Genomic DNA, 22,012 nt, shown 5'->3' with positions numbered 1-22,012 from the left:
TTTTTTTTTTTAAAAAAAAAAAAAAAAAAAAAAAAAAAAAACAACCCGACAAAGCTTTGTAGCTATTTCATTGATAGACCAATTGTACGTTCACATATTTTTCAATCTTTTGGTCACTTTATTTGATTATTAATCTTTTTAACTAATGTTTTTTTAGTTAAAAAGTTGAAATTAGACTTTTAATTAATTTATAACTTAATTTGCAAGTTAGTTCAACTCGAACATTTTCAAGATACCCCAAATAACCAACAAATGGCAAAGTGATATATATATGTTCTGTCAAACAAATTGAAACATCCATCATACATCCATACAGGCGATCGCCATCAACACCATCATCATCATCATATACATATACATGACATTATATAAAAAGGAAATTTAATAATTAGAGAAGAGTGGGAGAGATATCAAATGGAAAAGGATTCCCCAAGACGGAGTCCATGTAATACTGAGGATGATGATGAGCAGCATCCATCACCACAAACTGCATGTCTTCAGATGGCTTCCAGTGTCTTTTTCTCTGGTTGATGAACCAGTTGTTGATTTGCTTTTGGTCTAACCCAGTTGATTCAGCTAAAGCTACCTTCTGTGATTCCTGTGACAAACAGCATTCCAATCCCATTTGTGAATCTATATAATCTAGAATATTATATGTATAATCTATATAGTGTATGTTATCAAAACCAGAACATACGGATGGATAAGGCCATTTGTAATGTCTGCTCCACCAATCCAGGAGCTGTTGCCTGGCCTCCTTTGGTAGCTTCCCTTTCTTCCGTTTCTTCATGAATTCTTGCTTCAGACTGCCCAAGTATCTGCTGTATTTTCGGAGGAGTTGACCTTTCAGTTCATGGTCTTCCGCCCAGGGGTCAATCGACTGCCCATTCATATCAACTTCCTCTTCAGATGATCCGTTCCTATCAAATGCCTCACCGCAACCTAAGTGGCGTGTGCAAAAAATGTGTCAAGCGAACAACAAAACATTACAACATGGAGCCACACATTATACTAATTCTACAATAACTTTACGTGATAAAAATGAATCAAGTATTTATAGTTTCGGATTGTTGCAAGGGAGTAAGGAATACATTTCCATTTGTATGAGCCTTTTTGAAAAACTAAAAACAAAGTCACTCGAGTTAATGCTCAACGTGGACAATATCATACCATTGTGGAGACTCGTGGTTCCTAACCCAGTAAGACAAAGGGCGGGCAAGAGTTGAAACATTACGCTGAAATAAGACTTTTTTTCTTTCTTTTTGGCAGCTTTTCAAGGATTTGTGCAATAAAAGTAGTAGAAGAAAAAAAAAATGATCCGGTATTTCCAAAGCAACTTAATGACACATGTTCATCAATGCAAACTCAAAAACCAATGACAGGATAAATTGTTCGATGAGACCGCTACAATGTGACAAACAGTTCATCATCATCATTGTACGTAGAAATAGAATCACCGCATGCAAATTATTGAAATCATGATCAATGATCATTAAGAGACAGATATCTTAGATATTTAAATCGACACAAAAACAAGAGAGGTTAAATGTTTCATTCGAAACTCGAACATCGGGATTCTCACTTCGATTATGAAAACAATACTGAGAGCATCCCATTTGAAGGAAGAAAAAGATGAACTATATGAAAATGTATTGAAGATATGGGGTATTAAAGACGATGAATTCATAAGTTTCATCTCAACTTCCCAATGGCATGTAATAGAAGATCTCAACCAACCTTACACACATAGATTCATGCATTTCTACAAACTTCATTTCTTTTTGGTTGAAAATATTGAATTTCCTTTCAAATATGTTCTTATTAATTTAGTTTTCAAAATCATTTGTGTCAAATTCCACATCGATTCTAACCTTCCTTATAAAAGTGTGAAAACCTATTCCTAGCAAATGCGATTCAAAACCTTGAGCAGAAGTCTAAAAGAAAAAATCTAAAGAAGACAATATCTATAACCACCTTTTAAAACTCATCTGTGAAGCCTTCTTTGACCGACGAGGTTTAGATATAAACCCTAAGAACAATATATCTTCAAACTAGAGACTATGCAAATCAAAGGATTCATAGATGCCCTAGCCACAAAGAAAGTGCCCAAAAATAATAAAATATTATAATGAAAAAAAGCAGAAAAATTGGGCAAATGGAAAGGGAAAAAAAAAAAAAAAGACAGTGAGAATAAACTAATTATAAACCAAGCAACGTGAAATGCAGAACCTAAGAAAAAAAAAAGATGATTAAATAAAAAAGGGTAATTGTTAGTAAGAAATCACCAGCATCGGAGGAGGAGGAGATAGAGAGAGCTTTGAATTGGCACTCAATTCGTTGAAGAAAAAGCATGGCATCCCTAAAGGGTTTAGAAAGTTCTTGTTCATATTTGGTGAGCATCTCACAGTAAGCCTCCATGAACTGGTCAAGCCCCGGATCTTGTCCAATACAAGACGTACCACTCATTGTTGCTGCAGAAGCACACGCTTGTTCAAGCCTCGCCACCACTTCCGGCGGCGCCCCCACCTGCCAAAAAGCTTCAGATCTCAGCCTATGCTCCCGGGTCCTAAATAGAATAACATTTAGTATCATTATTACCTTCCGGCAATTGACATAGGCAACAAGGAGGCGATGGTAGTGGGGATGACCCATGATTTTGGCCTTCAATTCACAACAGGAATTACCATTACTACCCTCGTTGATGTTGATGTTGCTGTTGGTTTCACCCAAGAAGTAAGAAATTGAATTAGAAGTGTTATTGTTGGTGTAATTAGGCGGCGGCGGAGGAGGAGGAAGAAACGAGCTACATGCATCTCCCTGGTGATGTTGTTGTTGATGAGAGGAGGACATCAAGGGCATCATCATCATCATGGAACTAAACCCATTATGACTGTTTTGATCAACAAAATTCATCATACCTCCACCTGAAGAACTCCCACTTGGACCATCCATTGATAACAACAACAACGAACAAAATCCGTGCGTCTCTCTCCTAATAAACCCAGTTTTGTTTTTAGACTCCCGGGATTTTAGCTTCGAAAAGTTCAGGCTTTTGGGTTCTTTTAAGAAAGATCCGAGTTGTTCATCAATGAAACTGGAAAAGCCTGGCGTTGGAGGTATTGGTTTAAATGTATCAAACAGATTAAAGTCCCCACCTTTAGTGTTTTTTCCTCTTCTTCTTCGGTGGGTTGCGTTTGTTTCAAGTTTTTGAGAGAGCGAAGGAGATGGGTTAAGAGGATAGTGGCAAAGCTTCAATTTTTTTTCGTTGGGTCTTTTTTTTTTACCTTCCCGATGAAAACTCTCGTCGTCCTCTTTTGTTGTTGCAGTGGCACTGATGAGGCACTGCCATTACTGCCAAAAAGAATGAGAGAGAGAGAGAGAGAGAGAGAGAGAGGGAAACGACGGAATCGAGGAGAGGGCAGTGCAGGGCAGAGCAGGGCGGAGAGATGGAAAACCAAGGCAGCGATGGGGGATGGAGGGAGTGAGAAAGGGGGGGAAAATAAAGGTGGTAATAGAGTAGGTGGGACACTCCAAATGTCGCTTCTTATCTTTCACCCTTCTTAGCTCTACCTCCTAATCTCTCTCTCTCTCTCAAACAGTGACCATTAAATGCTCTAACCTTTTGTTCCCTTTTTTTTTAATTTATAAACTTTATATTGGTTTAAATTATAACTAATTTAATAATCAACCAAGACTTTTCATTCCTGATTTTGTAATAATATGTTCAACTCTTTTCTTTATTTATTAACAATTTTAAAATGAACAGATAATGAATCACCTCAATTAAATTGATTCTTCCAATTCTATTATTTCACGGTCAAACCTTACTGCTCCATGAAATGACGTAAATACGGATATTTGAAATTTCTAATAAAAATCATTTTAAGTGTATCCCATTAAATTTCAATTTAAATAGGATGCTAACACACAATTAGAGATAAATATTATAATCAATTTTAGATGATCAACGGTTTAAAAATATTATAATCAATATTTCAACGTCTAAACTTTTAGATTAAATGGTAATTTAACATAATAACAAAAGATGAAAAATGAGGCTTCAAATTTTTAGGTGATTCATAATTTAACGGGACAATTCAACTACTCGAAAGTAAACAAAAAAAGAAAAAAATTGATTAAAAGGAAACTCATCAAAATTGGAAAGCATTCTCAAAGGTACAAATAAATTGTCAAAATTATTACCACCTTAAAGTTAAAGGCTTGGCTGTGCTTGTGTTATGATTGTGAAATTTAACCCTCCGGCATTGATATATATATATATATAATGTGTACCAACAAGCAAACATAGGATGAATCGAATAAAACATATTCCTCCTCTCACGCACATATGAAAATATTTGACACAAAACTACTCAACATCTCATGTTCATCCAAGCTCCCAACTTCAACTATCATCATGTCTACTCATTTCCGCTCCATTGTCTCCTTTCAAATTTTCATTTTAACGAGCATTCGTGTCGATCATTCATTGCTTTGTCGATAAAAAAGAGATAAAAAAATCTCTTTTTTAATTTGACTGGAATCCTACTTCATTCTTAAGATAACTTCTCATTTTATAAATTGCGTCGTAACTTATCCGATAGAAACTATTTTAAACGCGTGATGAGCATTTAAGTTAGATAAAATGTCATATATTTACTAACATCATTCAAATTCCACTAATGATTCTATGACATATACACGACTCATCTAACGATCTATTGACAACTTGATTGGCATCACAATTCCTTTCCGAGATAACTTTTCATCTCACGAACGACAATGTTTCTATGGTCGTTGAAATTTCCAACTCTATGCATAAAAGCTTGTATGTTAGTCACGCTTTTGAACGTTTCTCGAGAGCGTTGGGTGCAAAACACTCTATGTATCGACTCTTTTATATTTCATAAACCATTCATCCTCCTCGTCACATGTCAAATCATCTAATTATAATTTAGTAAACAATGTTTATAGGAGTTAATTATAATTTAGAAGTATTTGATTAGTATAAACATAAAAAGGGTAATTCTTGTAAACAATGAAACATTTACACAAAATTAGTGAAGGAAATGAATAAAGTAAGGGAATTTGTAAGAAGAGAGGAAGAACAATCAGTTCCCAGTTTTGAAATTGGTTTCTACGAGGGAGACAGAGATAGTTGGGAGAATAATATACGTAAGCAAAAGAAGTACAATGAAAAATGTGCCCTACAAACCTAAATAAATAGATAAATAAATAAGAAATGATTCAGCGTCAGTCCCTTTTGTCTTTCATCGTCAATCTCCAATCTTATCTCCTACAAAGTAGACACCAAATACAAGAAATTGGAATTAGGGTTTTTTAGGGTTTAGGGATAGAATTTGGGAATTAGGGTTTTTTAGGGTTTAGGGCTGGAAGTTGGGAATTAGGGTTATTTAGGGTTTAGGGTTTTGGGGAGAAATAATATATACAGTAAGCGAATCCGACACGAAATGTGGAGCAGGGAGAAAGGGGTTTGGGGTTATTTAGGGTTTAGAGAAAGTGGGTTGGAACCCTACGTTAGGGTTTTTTTTCTTTCTTTTTTTGCTTTGGGTTGGTGATGCACTTTAAGTCATTTCCCTGTACAAGCCCATGATTCGTCTTGCAGACGGCGTGGTATGCGCTCTAAACTCTTCCAATCAACGCCATTGCCGCCACCACCGCCAACCCCAAACACAATCACTATTTACACACCAAATGCTACATGGTTCTCTCGGATTCTCCCTCGGAAAAATGAAAGATTTGTTGTAAACAACTGATGTCTCCATAACAGCTTAATCCCAACGGTTTTCATTTATCGGGTTAACATGATCTTAAAAAATCTCTGAATCCAAATTTTAAGTCTTAAAAAAATTTAACCCGACCCAACAAAAAAAAAAATTCATTTAATTTATTTGATTCTTTTTTCAACTTGGAGATATTTGCTACAAAATACTCATGTTTTAGTACTTATTTAACCACCTTTGATGCGCGTTTGTTTTAGATACAAAATGTTACGGGTTCAAATTCTATCCTTCCTATCTATTACTTGTCTTCTAAACAATAATGAGCAATCAATTAGAACGTATTCGTGGTTGTAGTAAGACAACTCAAACGTTGTAACTTGGTCAACCATCTAAAGTACAATAGATTTCCACCTCTCTTATCCCATCATAAAAAAATAGTGACACATATATATACAAACACATATACATAATATTTAATATGTTTTGAAATAGTTTAAATAAAAATAGAATAGTGAAAAGTTAAAAATTAAAGATAATAACAATAATAAAAAAGAGTTTTAGGCATATAGGGACAAATAACTAATATTCAGAAAGTATGTCTTACTTTAATTTGTTTCAACTTTTGGGTACAAATGGTTTAGTGAATATTTAAAGTTAAGATTTGAGTGCACACTAACCTTCCCTTAAACCAGATATTATTAGTTTATTATTATTAATTTTTAAGGAAATGCAAGCCCCAATTTTTGGTCAATTATTAATTATTTATACCACTTGATTCAACCCATTTCCATTGACCGTACACTTAAGTATAAGAAAATTATTTACTTACCAGTAGGAGTTGACATTATCAAATACAAAAATGGTGCCATATTGCAAATAAAGGATGATCAGTTAGGCGAAACGAATTATTATTTATTTTTTAGTTCAATGGTAATTATTGTCTTGTCTATTGGTTAATGTTCGTATTATTGGCTCATAAAAGATTTTTAGAATAATTTTTCATCCGTCGATTTCTCCTTACTCTTTAGTTTTTGAGGTAATATGGGTTAATACATTCCATTAACATAACACACCATTTAATATCACAATAATACAAAACAATAGTATGTCAATTTTTACTTAAAACTTTGTTTCGCGCATTTTGGAAAGCAATAGAATACCATATGTAGAAGAAGATGATGGTTAAATAATTGGACGAAGACTTGAGAGTTGAGGCATTTGAAGGGCGACAAGTTTGGGGGGAAAAAGAACAAACCAAATGAAAGAGTTGGGCTTCTCTGTGTGCACCACAGAAAAGGCAAAGCCCCCACGTCTCATCATCTTCCATTAACACAAATCATCTTCATCTTATTAATGAATGTCATCACTTGAGAACTGGATGCATATTTGGTTTTTCTCCATGATTAGACTCCCTCCCTCTGTGTTTCCATATGGTGTTGGTGTTGTTTCTTACGGTGAATCAAAAGGGCGGAGGAAAAGGAAATGAATAAATCAGAAATTATTAGGGGATATTTTGGAGGGGTATATTGATTGCTGAAGTGAGTGGCAAGCACATGGCTTCAGGCATATTAGAGGGCCCTTGTTCGACCAAACCCTCCAAACAAAGAAAGAGAGATAAAAGATGGTACCACAAATTGTTCTGTTGGCCGACAACGAAGTGACGCTACTCTAATTAGTGCCACTACCATTGAATTTTTGTGTGGTATTCGGTATTCCTTCGACCCAGTTTTTGTTTTTGCAACTCATCAGAGTATGAACATCTCAAAATCTGTTCTTTTTTCAACAAAGCAGCCTTGTTCTTCCTCTTTGCGACCACGGGAAGGAAACCAACCAATACTAACTAAGTTTTATTGAAATGGAGAGTTTAAAGTTGCATAAAATAGGCGAATTTCGAAGAAAGATTGAACGTACAAGAAATCCCACAAAATGCAGTTCATATTTTCAAGGCACCCTCTGGGCCAGACAGACACATTAATGAAAAAGCGGTAGTGGGGATGGTGGCAAAATAAAATGTCTTATCATGGATGTCGCATCAGTCAACCTACGCTGAGCCGAGGATGGTGGCAATGTTTCATCTACAGGAGGATTGAATAATGGACTCAAACTCCTCAAGCCCCTTTCCCTCGCACCGTTTCTTGTTTCGTTAGTTCATGCAAGATAATCCCCACCATGAACAAGCGATGGACGCTGAAATTCAATTCTTAAACTCTGCTAAGAATTTCTTTAGTTCAGGCAAGAAATTGAAGATGGGTAGTTGAACTTGCACCCGTGGGGGAAAGAAGAAATTCCTGACGGGAGGGGAAGTCTCTCACAAAAGCTGGAAAGAGACTGTTAATAACTATAAATTAGGTGCGCAAAAATAACAGGTTCTCCGCTTGATCACTCGAGTTAGTGGAAAATGTTGGAATCTGATCCAAGTACAACTGGTTGTTGGCACCTCACTTTTAGCTTTTCAAAACTCTCCCCTTTCTACCCTAAAGCTGGTGGTTCTGGAAAAAAGCCGAAAATGGAAGAGCCGACAGGCGGAACCAAACCGATCAAGTGCAGTGAGGACCAGAAACATCAAAAATATGGAAGATATGCAGCAGGGTCCTCGTCCGACGAGCTTCTGATCGGGAATTCCGATGCCCCTCCACATTCAGAGGCTGAAACTTCCCATATTTCCACAGGTGAAGATTCGGGAAGCTCCGGCGAGGAAACACGGTTGTCCGGCCTGGCAGAGAGCCTGCAGATCTTAACAAAGTCGCTGCTGACAGCGGAAATGGAGATTTTCAAGGCGAGGGAGGCCATCCGCCTTGAGGAGGAAAAGAGGAGGTTGGAATCGGAGGCCGAGATGACTCGCATGCTGCTCCAGTGTCAGATGCAGATCGCCTCGTTTCTGTCAGCCAGGCAGGGTCCCAACAACCGGAAAAGAAAGAGGGTTCAGGAAGAAGAACCATCTCCCTCGGTCTCCTTAGAAAGGTAGAATAGGATCTTCAGCCTTCGTTAAGTAATCAGCAACAACTAATAACTGATATATGAATCTGATATTGTTGATTGATGCAGGGACGGAGCTCTGCTGCTAAGTCTAATTCAACTCAACATGATCACCTTTTGAAGCTGCTATGCTATGGTTTGGACGGGAAGCGTAAGAGTGCTTGTATTATGAGGGTACAAGTGTAACTGTATCGATCAACAAAGCGTGATATTGATCGAATTACTGAATATTTTTCCATTTCTATCTCAATCCTATAAGTCATGACTAATTCATTGGCATATTAAAAGTTCAACAAAAAAGAAAAATCATGTCAAGCTTACTAGCTAGCTGAGTCGATTTAGATAATCAAGCGAATTGGGTTTTCTTTGTGCGGATGTTGGAGTCCTTGATTTTATGGTCGTCAACAGTTTGCAAAGCCTTGCGCCTGCTCATAGCGCACTCGATATATTCTTGAAGGGGTGGAAGTATTCCATGTTCTCCAGTTTTGGATACTTTCCCTCGAAGTATCTGTATAAAGAAACCCAGAAAGAGAAGTTATAGCCACCACATAGAAACTCTACGCATTAATGATAGATGAAATAAAGGACGGGTAGTTTGCCTTTGATGCCCAGGACCGCTCGGCTTGCTGACAAATATCCCTGATGTCCCTTCCAGACATTCTGAAAATACATGCGAAGTGAAGCAAGGAGAATGTAGATTTAGAGATTTATTACAACTACAGCTCTAGAAACAAAGAAGTCGACAAAACTAACTATTCTAGTCAGGGAGGCTTGTATTGTACGTGGTCCATCAGCAGAATAGCAGACATATAAAAACAATAACAAGACTACCAAAAGAAATCAAATATAGTCTCGGGCCTACGATTAGCTAACCCTTCTGTATTCTTTGCAAACTCGTTCAGTTCAGGTTTCGTTAGCTGCTTTGCGTACTGAGCTGCTATTTCCTGACGGTTCCGCTCATCAGGTAAGCCAAATGTGATCATCAAGTCAAACCGACTAAACGAAAATTCAGGAAAAGAAATTAGTTCAGAAACCCAGCAAGCAAGCGCTCGGTTGTGTGGTGTGTGCTCTTTTTTTTTTTTTTTTTTTTAGTTTCATATATTAACGTTATTTGATGCAAAATCAGAGCCGATAAATTTAAAAATGTATAGATCTGCATACCTAATTAAAGCAGGATCAAGGTCCTGCTTTCTATTCGTGGCAGCAATTACAACCACTTTTCTGTCTTGTTCAAATCCATCAATCTACACAAGAAATGTAAATTAAACTAAGTTGCTCAAGAAGCAAGATATGTTGATACGTTTATCACGTAAATGACGCATGCAATTCCAATTGATTGCCATCCAAACTAGCCTCTTGGCTTGCATGCAAATGTTTTTTAGTCAAACATTAATACAGTTAATTCACTGATGCGCGGCGGAAGGCACATGACCTTTGGAGTTATGGATTCATGTAAAATTCATCTTTACCTGACGCAATAACACTGATAATACTCTTCGAGTAGCTTCATGCATTTCACTGTCACGAGCAATTGCAAAAGAATCAACCTGCAGTTGGAAAAGAAACAGGGGGAAATCATAAATTGTACAATCTAAAAAATACGTAAATTGTAAATAATAATAAAAATAAAAGATAAATTGATTTTCATTAGAAAAAAAAAAACAGCTGATGATCTGGCGATAACCAAGCCTTTTACCTCGTCTAGGAAAATGATAGCACCGGTACTAAGTTCATTAGCAAGTGAAAACACTTGCCCCAAGAGACGTTCGCTTTCACCGTAGTATTTTGACATGATAACCTCAAGTGGTACGTACACCAAGGGGACGCCCTGACACAAAACGTGAGGGTACAAAATTTGAGGTTCCCTCCATCCATCACATACTTAATTCACGAGATCAGCAGCTTATATATGAGGTCCAAGACCATTTTGCGTGATTGGAATAGAAAACTCTACGTTGCAAAGCAAGCAGACATAATTTCCTAGGAATAACTAAAATTAGATAACATGCAGAACATATTTAAGTACCTGCTGAGCCAAAGTGCAACATGACGACAAAATTTTAAGCTACAACTTACTTTTTCGTGAGTTGAAAGTATATAGTGTTGCCAGTTGGTTAAGGGATCTCACCCCCAAAGCCACCAGCAAAGGAAACAAATTTATTGAGTTCTCAATCAACCAACCCTCTTTGTTTTTTTTGGTCCGATTTCATTTACGATCAATCATGAGTACAAATAATAAGTGTTAAGGATATTTAGTAATAAATTATAGTTTACCATATATATTATATTTGATATTTTATTATAAGGCAAATATTAGATATTTGCCTTATTATCATAGGTATCTTTCCATTTATTGTTATTTCCATTTATTACTATTTCCATATCCTTGTAATTTATTTGATTATAAATAAGATAACTTTCACACCATTTAGGTGTGGTGGATTAATCAAACATTCACATGGTATCAGAGCCCTCTCGGTTTAACAACCTCGATCCTTTCTTTTCAATGGCTTTTGAATCCTCTAATCTTCTTCTCCACCACCCCTGCTGGTTTTGACGCCGCAGGGGCAGTCTTCATGGCTGCCGTAGTCGGAGCCAATTGATTACTCTTCGGTTCCACCCTATTGACCTCCAAATCACTTTTTGTCATACTCTGTACATACAACCTCACCTTTTCCAACCCAATCGGTTTTCCCCTTGGCCAATATAGTCTCTCTCATTTTCTTCCCAATCAACCTTCATCCTTCACATAAACCCTAACCAAAACCTATCAACCTTTTGCAGAGATTTACCTTCGGAATCTGGGTGCCGCACTGGCCTATTTGCCAACCAAGTTGCCGCCGCCCTTCCTACCAAAATTGGCTTCTTCGCCCGATGAGGCGACTCTTCCGACTGCCCTTCTCGCCAAAATTGGCTCCTTCGCCCAATGTGGTGACTCTTCCGGCTTCAACATTATCTTTGTCCCTTGCTCTAGGTTTCCCCTTCTACTTCTTGGGGTTAGAAATATTCTCATCAGAGCCAAGACAGCATCGTCGCTAAGCGACAATCCCTCTTCATGGGTTAGACATATTCTCGCCGAAGCCAAGGCAGCATCGCCGCTGAGCGGCGATCCCTTTGCAATTTTTGATGGCCAGAACCGGGTTGTTAGCATCTTCATAAAAAGTGTTTCTCAACCTCTTTGAATTTTTCAGATTCAAGCTTCACGTTCGTTTAAATCCGACGCTTAGCTTGCGGTGGGGTGTTAAGGATATTTAGTAATAAATTATAGTTTACCATATATATTATATTTGATATTTTATTATAAGGCAAATATTAGATATTTGCCTTATTATCATAGGTATCTTTCCATTTATTGTTATTTCCATTTATTACTATTTCCATATCCTTGTAATTTATTTGATTATAAATAAGATAACTTTCACACCATTTAGGTGTGGTGGATTAATCAAACATTCACAATAAGCATATAATGACTTACGGCTTGATTTGCAATTACACGAGCAGAAGATGTTTTTCCTGTACCTGAACATAAGATGCTACAAGTAAGCATCGCTAACAACTTATCCAATCTTTATAAGCTACAAAGGAAAAATACAACTACAGGAATCTCACAACTCTGCTGAATCTCCATGACAATGGCAGGCAAGGTTTAAACTACAGTGTAGAATTTGTTCAAAAACCAAGTACTAGAAAATTTTGTATAAGGAGCCTCAAGAAGAGATTCAGAAGTAGATAATTGTATTCTACTAATGTAGCACGTGTCACCCTATTTTAAGAGCAGCAAATCCTTTTTTTACTTGGGTGTCAGGAAAGATAAGTAAATTAATCCGGGGTGGACTTGGTCGGAAAAAGACAAGTGGGGTCACAGAGAGAGGGGATTCGAGATAATATCATGGAACAAAATGAAAATACTAAAGCACTTGTGATGTTCTCCCTATTAAGATTTGGAAGAACTGTATTTCGCTAGTGAAAATTGAAAATTGAAATGTCTTCTTAATTCTGATTGAAGGGAAAATAAAGAGCGGAAGAATTGAAATTATATAAATTGCTTCTTTTCCTTAAAAAAACTAACATTCTGGAGAATTGAAATAACTTCAAATGGTAAAGAAAACAAAATGAAATAAGAGTAAAACATTGAAAGTTTCATAAAGTTGTATAGTTCATTCTTATTCTCTCGTATTTCTAACTATGGCCAGCTGCCCTGGTAGGACAGAGAAGATGAAAGTTTGAGCACACGAAAGACAGGCTAAGATAAGGAATATGATAACCTAACAAAGAAGATCTATTTCCTGAAATATTATTCATGTTCACAGGAAAGCGAGAGTTTGAGTGAATGAAAAACGGGCTAGGATAAGGAATATGCATAACCTAGTAATCCTGAAATATTATTCATATCCACAGACATTCTCAATTCAGTAACCTACCTGGAGGCCCTTCAAAGAGAACAGCCCGAGGTCTATTTGATTCAAACTTGCGCCGAGTCCCATGAGCAATCTCATCAAATAATTCTGGATTATGCAGAGTCAGCAGTATCGTGTCTTCTATTTCACTACAATAAGATTATGAGCCAACGAAATGACGAAAACTTTATTTTTGCTAACAAATGTAGAGGATCTATATCTACAAACAATCAACATGAAGCAGAGACCATAGATTATATCATCTTTAATGAAACCTTCACGATTTCATAGACATCAGAAAATAATAAAAGGAAACGGATAAGAAGCATAGCAGACTATCCTCTTGGCCAAGAGGATGGAGATTATCTTTTTTGGTTGCTCCAATTCGTTGGAAGTGTTTGTTCAAGCTTCTTACTCTCTTCAATTACACTGTATTTTATCAAATGTGTTATAGGATAATGTTCTTCAGCTGGTTGTTGGTTGTTTTTTGGCTTCAAAACTGAAGTTATGATGGTTAAATATGATCAAAGCTCTATTATCAGCATCGTGGATGGAGACAAATCAAAGAATTTTTTAAGACAAGCATTTCCTTTGGTTTGATTCTGTACGCTTAAAGGCTTCCTCATGGTGTTCTCTTCCCAAGCCTTCTACGATTTTTTATTGTCTGACATTTGTTTAAATTGCAATGCCTTTATTTTTCCTAGGTAATTGTATAATTTTTGCTTTTCTTATTCACTCCCTTGTGAAGTTTGGAACTTTTGAGCATTAGCCTTCTTTTATTATTATAATGAATTTTTTTGTCTCGTATTAATAATTATAAGAAAAAAAAAAAAAGAAGAAGAAGAAGAAGAAGAAGAAGAAGCATTACAGACTAATCTTAAGATATTCACGGAACTTTTATTTTTTGTCTCGTATTAATAATAATAATAATAAAAAAAAAAAAAAAGAAGCATTACAGACTAATCTTAAGATATTCACGGAACTTTTAGAGAAGTAAGATCAATCATATAATCCATTTTGTGTCCAGGAAGGAATGACTGCATTTCTTCTTTACCTTAATATAAAGTTCTAATTTAAGTAAAAAAAATTATTGCAACATTACAGGGTACGGGGTCATTGCCAATGTCTATCCATATATAAGTCCTATATTTAATGAGAGAAATACGAAAGTAAGCAAAAGAGAGCAGAGCCTACCTTTTTTGTTGATCATAACCAGCAATATTGTCCCAGGATATCTCATTTTTAGAGGAATTAACATGTGGCTCGTCAAGTCCATAAACTTTCACACCCATTGATTCGAGACTAGATATAGATTTTTCCGGATCTGGCAATTGTGTAGACCCTTCCCTCGATTTTCTTTCAAAGGATCTACTTTCTCCCAACCTTCCACCAGCTAATTGTAAAACAGAAACCAAAGAATCAAGCTCTTTGGTGCTCAGGCTTCCCTGCTTTAAGAATTCAATTTCCTGTAGCAATTTGCAATAGCCATTATGAAAAGTTTCTACTTATATTTTTGCTCCTAGAATAAGTTAATTAATATACATAAAAATAAAAATAAAATCATAATTCGTAGCTGATAATTTATTAAAATTAGCACTGACAGTTTTATCTGAGCTAACAAGTGAATGAAATATCAGGACGCTTAGATCTCCATCCCCAGCATCAATTTCTAATGAGTTTCCTTCGTTTCCTCCAGCTTCTCTCTGAGTTTTTGGTCGAGTAAGAGATAGTTGCCAAGCAACTGGACTACAATGGTCAATATATATAACTCAGTACAATTAAAAACTTCATAATGAGAAATGTAAGAACAACGAACAAAGAAAAACAAATGAAGACAGCAATCAATGTCTATAAGTAATACTTAGGAAAGAATAAACGAAAAAACGAATGTAAACATCCTTCCTCCTTGTAACTTCAAATTGCTTGACATCAGTGTCAGCAAATGTTGAATAATTGCAACCAAATGATCCGTGGAAATTCAAATGCTCAGGTGCTTGTACCTGGCCCATGCACGCAATAACATATCTGAACCACCAGCACGCTCTTCAACTTTTAGTCCAAGATTTGATACAAGATTGGCAACCAGATGCGAGACTTCACAATTGGAAGGAACTTGGAACTTGATACTGACCTGCTCTCATTCTAGAGAATTAAAACATAATTCCTATTACATATATCTTGCAATGCTGAATATAAAAATTAACATTTTATCTCAATATATGATTAGGGAAACATTTTTAGCAAATAACAACTCAAACCTATAACAAATAAAGTAAAATAGCACATTCAAACACTGATTGTTCAACCAACCTCCATTTTCAGATGGTACGTTTACTGTTTCCAAAGATAGTTATTGGCTCAAATACTCAGCATGGATCTAACACATTTGATTATAGAGCAACCATAAAGCCGGTGAGTCAAAAAGAGAACAAACGGACAGTACCTTTTGGCCCTTAACTCCAACAGTAAATCGCGGGCAAGCACCATACTTCATTCCTTTGTTCCTGATTAACTGTTCATTTATTCGCTGTCTTTCTTTCTTAGCAATCTCCTCAAGATCAGCATGGGTAGAGAGGTCCTTTGGTGGTGGTGGGGGAGTGACAGCAGACTGTGGATAGCTAAAGTCGTCACTAAATCAATTCAACCAATTCAGCTAAAAATCGACCAAATAAAGAAATGACCGATCTATAATTAGGATTAAGTACGATCAAGAACTGAAATTCAATTATAAACCAACAGATATCTAGGGAAAAATATCAGGGATTGTCTCTGACTATTCAAAGAATTAATCATCAAGGACGGACCTCTTCAGCTTCTGCATAAGCTATTTCCATTGCCCCAACTCCAAACATACTGGCAACGATAGCCGGATAGAGAAGGCAAGGTTCACGCCCATTAGACAGAAATCCTGGTTTTAGATGCTCCGGTTGATGCCGAAAATGCCCTGCTTATACATACGATAAATCCCCTTCACATGCTAAACCAATTCATTTTAAACGAATGAAGTTTTATTTCAAATATAGAATATCAGTGGGCGAAGAACATTGTTATAATTCAAAAGAACAGCGAATCAAGCAACCCACAGCTTCCGCCCACGAACAACAAATAACCGTAGACATCCAAAAGAGAACAACGCAGCACAGTTCATTATACAAACTATAATTCGGAATAAAGATTACATGTTCATGTCAAACAGAGAAGCAGCAACTTCGAAACGACATACATAAGGTAACACGAATATCAATAACAGTATTTTAGAAACGATGATCAACAGAAACTAGAAGAGAAACTTACTCAGATATAAACTCGGAGATACGCTTGAAGAATCTTTGAGCTTGAAAGACTTAATTATTCGCCACGCTTTGACGGTCCTAGCAATCCGCTCCAAAACCGACATGGAATCTTCCCTGCTATAGATTATACAGTAACTCTATGTCCCTGCTCAAAGTTAGATTATATGCTGACCGACGAAACGTCGATCAAACACAGCGACGAGCAACGAACAATGGATTGAACACTGACTTCTGCGAACGGATCGACAAGTCGGTATAGTGACAGGTGAGAACTCAGACGGAACGGGTTCGTACGAATTTTTTCTTCTTTTCTCTATTCTGTTTTTCCAACTCTAATATAATGGTTCACCGCTTTCCCAAAACATCGGTTGGGCCAGGGGCCGCAGTATTGGGCTTGAGAATGAACCTTATGTTTGGCCCACTACATGGGCCCAACCCAGACTGCATAAATGCAAAAGTTCGGTTGTCTTTGTTTCTTCTTCTCAGATTCATTATATATATATATATATTTTTTTTTATAAATATATTATTTCGTATTATAACCTAAAATTAAAATCCATAGACTTAATTTTTCATGGTTGATTGACCAATGTTCACCTTCATTCATGGTGCCATTAGGGTTTAATTAAACCGCATTAATACTTATATGTGTGCTTAATTTAAAAAAGATACTGAATAGCAATAACGAAAAGGGACCTCACAACTTGGAGTCGATGCACAAACAAACTTACAAGAAAAATGGACAAAATTATCAAATCAAACTCGACAAACAAGACCCAAAAACACGAACACATCTCCATTCTTTTAAATTATCAAATCACATCACGTTATCTAAATTTAACAAAAGAACAAAGGTGTGATTCCATTAATTAGCGTCCTAACTCAAAGTCAGAAAAAGGCATAATTAAGCTTTGAAAAATAAAGTGCAAGGATAAATAGGTAATCTAAAATTATCCCATTCTCATCCAATTGGATAAAACGGACAAAGTCTTAAATTCCGTTTAAACAATAAGGTCATAATCAGGTATGCTATACGACATAAGAATTCATGAATCTTTATGTTCTAAATAAAATAAAATAAAATAAGAGAGAAGTGGAGCATTGTTTTTTTAAACAAGTTATTCACCAATGAGTGAATCCAGCTCTCACTCTCAGTATACCAAGGACACGCCTGAGACTGGAACTGTCCTCTTGTTCTTCTGGAAAAACAAAACTTGGGGAAAGCATGAACAGGATCATGTCCCGGAAACTCATACATGGCCGGTGAAAATAATAGCCAGAATTACAGTATTTAGAGTTCATCAGTACAGAATTGTATCATAAAAAGATAAGAGATAGATTGGTGGATTCTTTTCCCCCACCAAAATCAGAAGCAGCCATGGATTAGAAGACAAAAATTTGCCTGTAAGAATATCACCCAATTCTATCATCTTGTAAAGCAAGTCTCCAACAGGGTGACAATTGGTGGTCCTGGTAATGATAACAAACGAGAAATGAAGAAAAAGAAAACCCCATAAAGACTTGGCAAAAAGTTTTCAGAATGTCATTCATTCAGCCCAGCAGGAGAAATGGATTGAAATTATAGGAACAGCCAGAAAAACTGTGTACAGAGATGATTGATTAAGAACAGTCAGAACTCAGATGCCCAATACTTTTGGTTAATTACATAGAGATGCAAAAGTTGAGATCAGGGAGGGGAGATTCCTATACAATAATATATGTGAAACCCGGAAATTCATTTTTAATGCACTTTTTTAGTGAAAAGGCTTCTTATGCTAAAGAGATTGGTGTTTGAATTTCCAGGATTACTGACACTGCCGCCGTCTCCATTGTTGTTGTAAACATGGCCGCTGCCGCTTCCACCGCCTTCATTGCCACCAACTCCAACTGCACTGGCCTCATCGCTTCTACAGCTTAAATGGTTCCTGTACCCAATACACATGGGAACATTCAAATTCAAAACTCTAACTCTAGAAGCGGAGGCGGCGGCGGTGGCCTTGCTTCGGTTGTTGTCTGTGGGCTCTTTCCGGGCGGTTTTTTCGGCATTGCGAGAGAAAGTTTCGGAGGTTTTAGCAGCGGATCCGCCGCGCCGGACCTGCCAAACTGGGCTACTCCGGCCTAAATGGACGCCAGCGCGGCTCGGGCTACTCGGCCACTTCCTGGACTTGGACTCACCGGTGGAGTTGCTGCGAGAGCACGGCGCACTGTTAACCTTCCGGGATCCAGGTTGGGTACCGGGGAACATTTTAGGTCTAGTGTAAGCATTTCCAGCAGATCTACTACGCGAGAAGGGCCAAATATTGATATTCAACTCCGCCGATGTGGACCCATTACCACTCTTCTTCTCTTTCTTCTTCTCCTTGACTCGATCCTCCTGATTCGCCGCGGCGTTCTTCTTCTCGCACTTCTTGAAAATGCTCCATCGCTTCGACGAGGTTAACGAAGAACCCGATTCCACCGAATTAGGCGTCAATTTGGGGCCGTCACAGGGGTCGAGTTCGGGAGGAGGAGGCTCCGGGTCAGATTTCTTGTTAGGGTCGGAGGACAGAGAGGGAGAGTGGTTGGATACAAGGTGAAGAGGAAGAAGAACGCCGTCTTCGAAAAGCTCGTCAGCGGAGAGAAGATTAGGTTGAGGAAAAGAGGGGTTTCGGACCATCCAGAACTCAAACTCCGGCGAGGTGGGGAAGCTGCCACTCCTTCTGCCGCCGGTGATCGGCGAGAGAGGCTGAGTTTGCGAATTTAGAAATGGAATCTCCATAAGAGAAGAAAATGAAGAGGTTGGGAGAGATGAAGGTTCTTTAATTCGTTTGGAGTGGTGAGTTTGGTCAGAGTTCAGGAAAGTGACCCTACAAATTCCAATAAAGAAATCAGAATTAACAACTGACAGAGAGAGAGAGAGAGAGGACGAAGCATGCTCAATATTTTCTTCATGTTTTTTTTTTTATTATTTTTTTTAATAAAGAAAATAGTTTCCAAAATAAATAATTTATTTTCCTCGAAATGTCACCCATCATGTCCCTTAAAACTAAGCCGTTTTCTTTGGTGATATATGTTCAAATAAATAAGTTAAACTTAATCGTCCAAAAATCAACAACCAAACTTAATATTATGAAATAAAATTTATTTATTCAATTATATAAGAAATAGTGAGAGAAAAAAAAGTATAAATAATATTATGGTAAATCGAATGTACAAAGAAAAAAAATTAAAATATAATAATAATAATAATGAAGTGTGGTATAGTTGTATCCGTATGGCGCACATGCAAAAAGTAAAACTGGATGGGTTTTAGGTTATAGTGCGTAGCCAAACACACCCGAAGTTGTAGTGGCACGATTAGCAAATTACAAAAGAAACCGGATCTGAATAACATCCAAGCTGTGCGTGATGTCACGTTGTTAAGGATATTTAGTAATAAATTATAGTTTACCATATATATTATATTTGATATTTTATTATAATGCAAATATCTAATATTTGTTTTATTATCATAGGTATCTTTTCATTTATTGTTATTTCCATTTATTACTATTTCCATATCCTTGTAATTCATTTGATTATAAATAAGATAACTTTCACACCATTTAGGTGTGGTGGATTAATCAAACATTCACACACGTCAAGTGGGACTTTACGAAACTTCAATAATTTAATTTAATATTCTTATATTTGTATTTATGTCTCACACACACACATATGTATCAACGTTGACATTCATCCATCACAACTATTCTCTCTATTCTTAGCCAATATTTTTATTCTAAATGTGAACGCCAAATATGACATATGATTCAATGTTTTGGTCAATATTTATTTTCAAAATTCAATATATTTATTTTTAAAAAGGAAGTTTTATATTTAGAAATGAGTTTGGTAGTGATTGAAAAAATGATAACGGATAGAGTGAGTAATTATTAGATTGGTTAATAATAATTATGATTTTTTTTAAAAAAAAAAATTTGAATTGAATGGAAATTTTGAAACAGAAATGGTATGTTCGAGTAGAGCGGCTTAATTGGGGGAAAGGTGAAATGAATTTGATCATAATCCAAGGCTTTTGAAAAAGGCAACAATGAAAGCATCGATTTTACCCCCACGGAAAGAATGAGAGAAGTTACTGTAGGTGGTAAATCGGTAAATCGGTAAAATTGTTTTGCTGTGATTAGAGGGAGGTGGGCCGCAATCCCCTTTGGAGTATTAATACGGGGCAACCCGACCCGTCCAAAATGAGTAAGTGGTGGACCAAATAGTAACGAGAGTAGAAAGAGATGGAAAATGATTTATTTATTTATTTATATTTGTAATGGAATTTATTGTAAGGCAGAAGGATGAGGCATGTGCAGGCTATTTTTATTTTTTATTTTTTATTTTTATTTATTTCTGTTTTTAAAACAAGAGTATTATCTCATAAATGAGACGACCCTACCATAGAAAGCGACCCTTTGACAACAATAGTATTAAGAAAAATATAGATTTATTAACAGTAATTCCGATATGCAAAACAATTTATTAAAAAAAAAGAATAATAATAAATAGTGGTGATCCACTAGTCCGGCGGACCACCGTAAGGTAATCTCAAGGCACATTAATTATTAATAAATGAAATGACAATACGAGCTTCGTGTTAAAACAAAATGATAATAAAAATAAGAGAAAAAAGATGAGAAGATGATGGAAAAGTTGGGAGAAGGAAGTAAAAAGAAAAGTAGGTTGGGGTTATTATAAGATTTGCAAAAGATTTGTGGGCGAAAGGAATATAGAGAGAGCATGACGTGGTTTCCTACCAAAATAGCGAAACTAATTCTTGGCAACTGCTGTAGCATCGTCATACTATATATATATATATATATATATATATAGTTTCTGATCTTATAAATTTAAATAATATGTTTCTTTATTGTTGAATGATTAAACCACAAATTGGTCTCGCCAATTCTTGAATTATTGTGTTCCCATTCTTTTTCTGGGCATCTCTCGAACACAAAAGAGGTATCAATTGGATCATATGGAGCTACCCATTTGATAGCCAGAACGTTGAAAATAGGAACCAACGGCGTTTGTTGTTGGCAGTGATGAATCAGATTTCTTTTTGGATTTTGTTACACAGCCTGAAAAGAGAGAAAAAAGCAAGTCGTGCAGCGACTGATGATGCAGTGTGTGTGGGGGAAAAAGTGGTTTTACTTTTGGGGTTTGATTAAGTGTAAAAGAGTGTAGTTAAACCAAATACAAATCATCTGTTTAAGGCTATAAGCTCTTCTTTTATTATAATTTTGGGTTACTTTTTTGGGATTTATAGAAGGAGAAGAAAAGGAGGGCCCAGAAAAGGCTAAAAGAAAAATCAAGCCCTTTTGCAGGTTGCACAGTAGGTAAAGCTAATGGGCAGGATGTGAACCCAGCTTGAGCAGACTGAATCAATGAATTGGACACTCTTTTTGAGTCTCAATTCAAACAATCGAGTTCAACACTAATAGGATGCTAATAAGAACAATCCTAATAAATTCAAATTATTCCCTCATGTCTGTAGGGGAAGTAGTAGTTAGATCCATTTCAAACAATTCAAATCTCCCTCAATAAATAAAAAAAAAAAAAAAAAAAAAAA

The 22,012-nt window shown here is 36.4% G+C and overlaps 4 protein-coding genes across 6 annotated transcripts; 1 reads left to right on the top strand and 3 right to left on the bottom strand.

Moving 5' to 3' along the window:
• Window positions 1–242: 242 nt before the first annotated feature.
• On the bottom strand, window positions 243–3,565 carry LOC111478842 (homeobox protein SHOOT MERISTEMLESS-like). Its single transcript, XM_023123333.1, has 4 exons — window positions 2,599–3,565; window positions 2,286–2,526; window positions 698–942; window positions 243–598 (listed from the first exon to the last, which is right to left on the bottom strand). Exons 1-4 carry the CDS (start codon window positions 2,950–2,952, stop codon window positions 389–391), a joined length of 1,050 nt encoding a protein of 349 aa, XP_022979101.1. The 5' UTR covers window positions 2,953–3,565; the 3' UTR covers window positions 243–388.
• Window positions 3,566–7,807: 4,242 nt separating this feature from the next.
• Window positions 7,808–8,999, top strand: LOC111477923. The gene is made up of 2 exons (XM_023121923.1): window positions 7,808–8,705; window positions 8,790–8,999. Exons 1-2 carry the CDS (start codon window positions 8,143–8,145, stop codon window positions 8,839–8,841), a joined length of 615 nt encoding a protein of 204 aa, XP_022977691.1. The 5' UTR covers window positions 7,808–8,142; the 3' UTR covers window positions 8,842–8,999.
• On the bottom strand, window positions 8,912–16,721 carry LOC111477922 (ATPase family AAA domain-containing protein 1-B). 3 transcript variants are annotated; one of them, XM_023121921.1, is made up of 14 exons: window positions 16,415–16,721; window positions 15,925–16,064; window positions 15,564–15,728; window positions 15,121–15,251; window positions 14,722–14,866; window positions 14,315–14,586; window positions 13,145–13,269; window positions 12,199–12,242; window positions 10,417–10,548; window positions 10,190–10,267; window positions 9,882–9,964; window positions 9,583–9,716; window positions 9,320–9,380; window positions 8,912–9,228 (listed from the first exon to the last, which is right to left on the bottom strand). In XM_023121921.1, exons 1-14 carry the CDS (start codon window positions 16,515–16,517, stop codon window positions 9,150–9,152), a joined length of 1,692 nt encoding a protein of 563 aa, XP_022977689.1. In that variant the 5' UTR covers window positions 16,518–16,721; the 3' UTR covers window positions 8,912–9,149. The 3 variants fall into 3 exon arrangements, with proteins under 3 accessions (XP_022977689.1, XP_022977688.1, XP_022977690.1); XM_023121920.1 differs by having other exon boundaries at window positions 9,594–9,716; XM_023121922.1 differs by lacking the exon at window positions 16,415–16,721 and having other exon boundaries at window positions 9,594–9,716; window positions 15,564–15,738; window positions 15,925–16,033.
• A 1,213-nt stretch (window positions 16,722–17,934) lies between these two features.
• LOC111478712 lies at window positions 17,935–19,318 on the bottom strand. Its single transcript, XM_023123129.1, has one exon. The coding sequence runs from the start codon at window positions 19,169–19,171 to the stop codon at window positions 18,155–18,157; it is 1,017 nt and encodes a 338-aa protein (XP_022978897.1). The 5' UTR covers window positions 19,172–19,318; the 3' UTR covers window positions 17,935–18,154.
• Window positions 19,319–22,012: the final 2,694 nt, after the last annotated feature.

Source organism: Cucurbita maxima, unplaced genomic scaffold (genome assembly GCF_002738345.1).
Source record: "Cucurbita maxima cultivar Rimu unplaced genomic scaffold, Cmax_1.0 Cma_Scf00004, whole genome shotgun sequence".
Lineage (NCBI taxonomy): Eukaryota > Viridiplantae > Streptophyta > Magnoliopsida > Cucurbitales > Cucurbitaceae > Cucurbita > Cucurbita maxima.
The sequence above is the reverse complement of the archived record's forward strand: the minus strand, read 5'-3'. Positions and strand labels throughout refer to the sequence as shown.

Excerpts from the sequence above, each read along its gene's own strand:
- LOC111478842 (XM_023123333.1), bottom strand. The coding sequence starts at position 2,952 with ATGGATGGTCCAAGTGGGAGTTCTTCAGGTGGAGGTATGATGAATTTT. Across the intron at positions 943-2,285 it reads CTCCTCCTCCTCCGATGCTG|GTTGCGGTGAGGCATTTGAT; the intron begins GTGATTTCTTAC and ends CACGCCACTTAG. Across the intron at positions 599-697 it reads ACAAATGGCCTTATCCATCC|GAATCACAGAAGGTAGCTTT; the intron begins GTATGTTCTGGT and ends TGTTTGTCACAG.
- LOC111477923 (XM_023121923.1), top strand. The coding sequence starts at position 8,143 with ATGTTGGAATCTGATCCAAGTACAACTGGTTGTTGGCACCTCACTTTT. Across the intron at positions 8,706-8,789 it reads CCCTCGGTCTCCTTAGAAAG|GGACGGAGCTCTGCTGCTAA; the intron begins GTAGAATAGGAT and ends TGATTGATGCAG.
- LOC111477922 (XM_023121920.1), bottom strand. The coding sequence starts at position 16,517 with ATGTCGGTTTTGGAGCGGATTGCTAGGACCGTCAAAGCGTGGCGAATA. Across the intron at positions 15,729-15,924 it reads CTTATGCAGAAGCTGAAGAG|TCTGCTGTCACTCCCCCACC; the intron begins GTCCGTCCTTGA and ends AGCTATCCACAG. Across the intron at positions 15,252-15,563 it reads TTGGAGTTAAGGGCCAAAAG|GTCAGTATCAAGTTCCAAGT; the intron begins GTACTGTCCGTT and ends GAATGAGAGCAG.
- LOC111478712 (XM_023123129.1), bottom strand. The coding sequence starts at position 19,171 with ATGGAGATTCCATTTCTAAATTCGCAAACTCAGCCTCTCTCGCCGATC.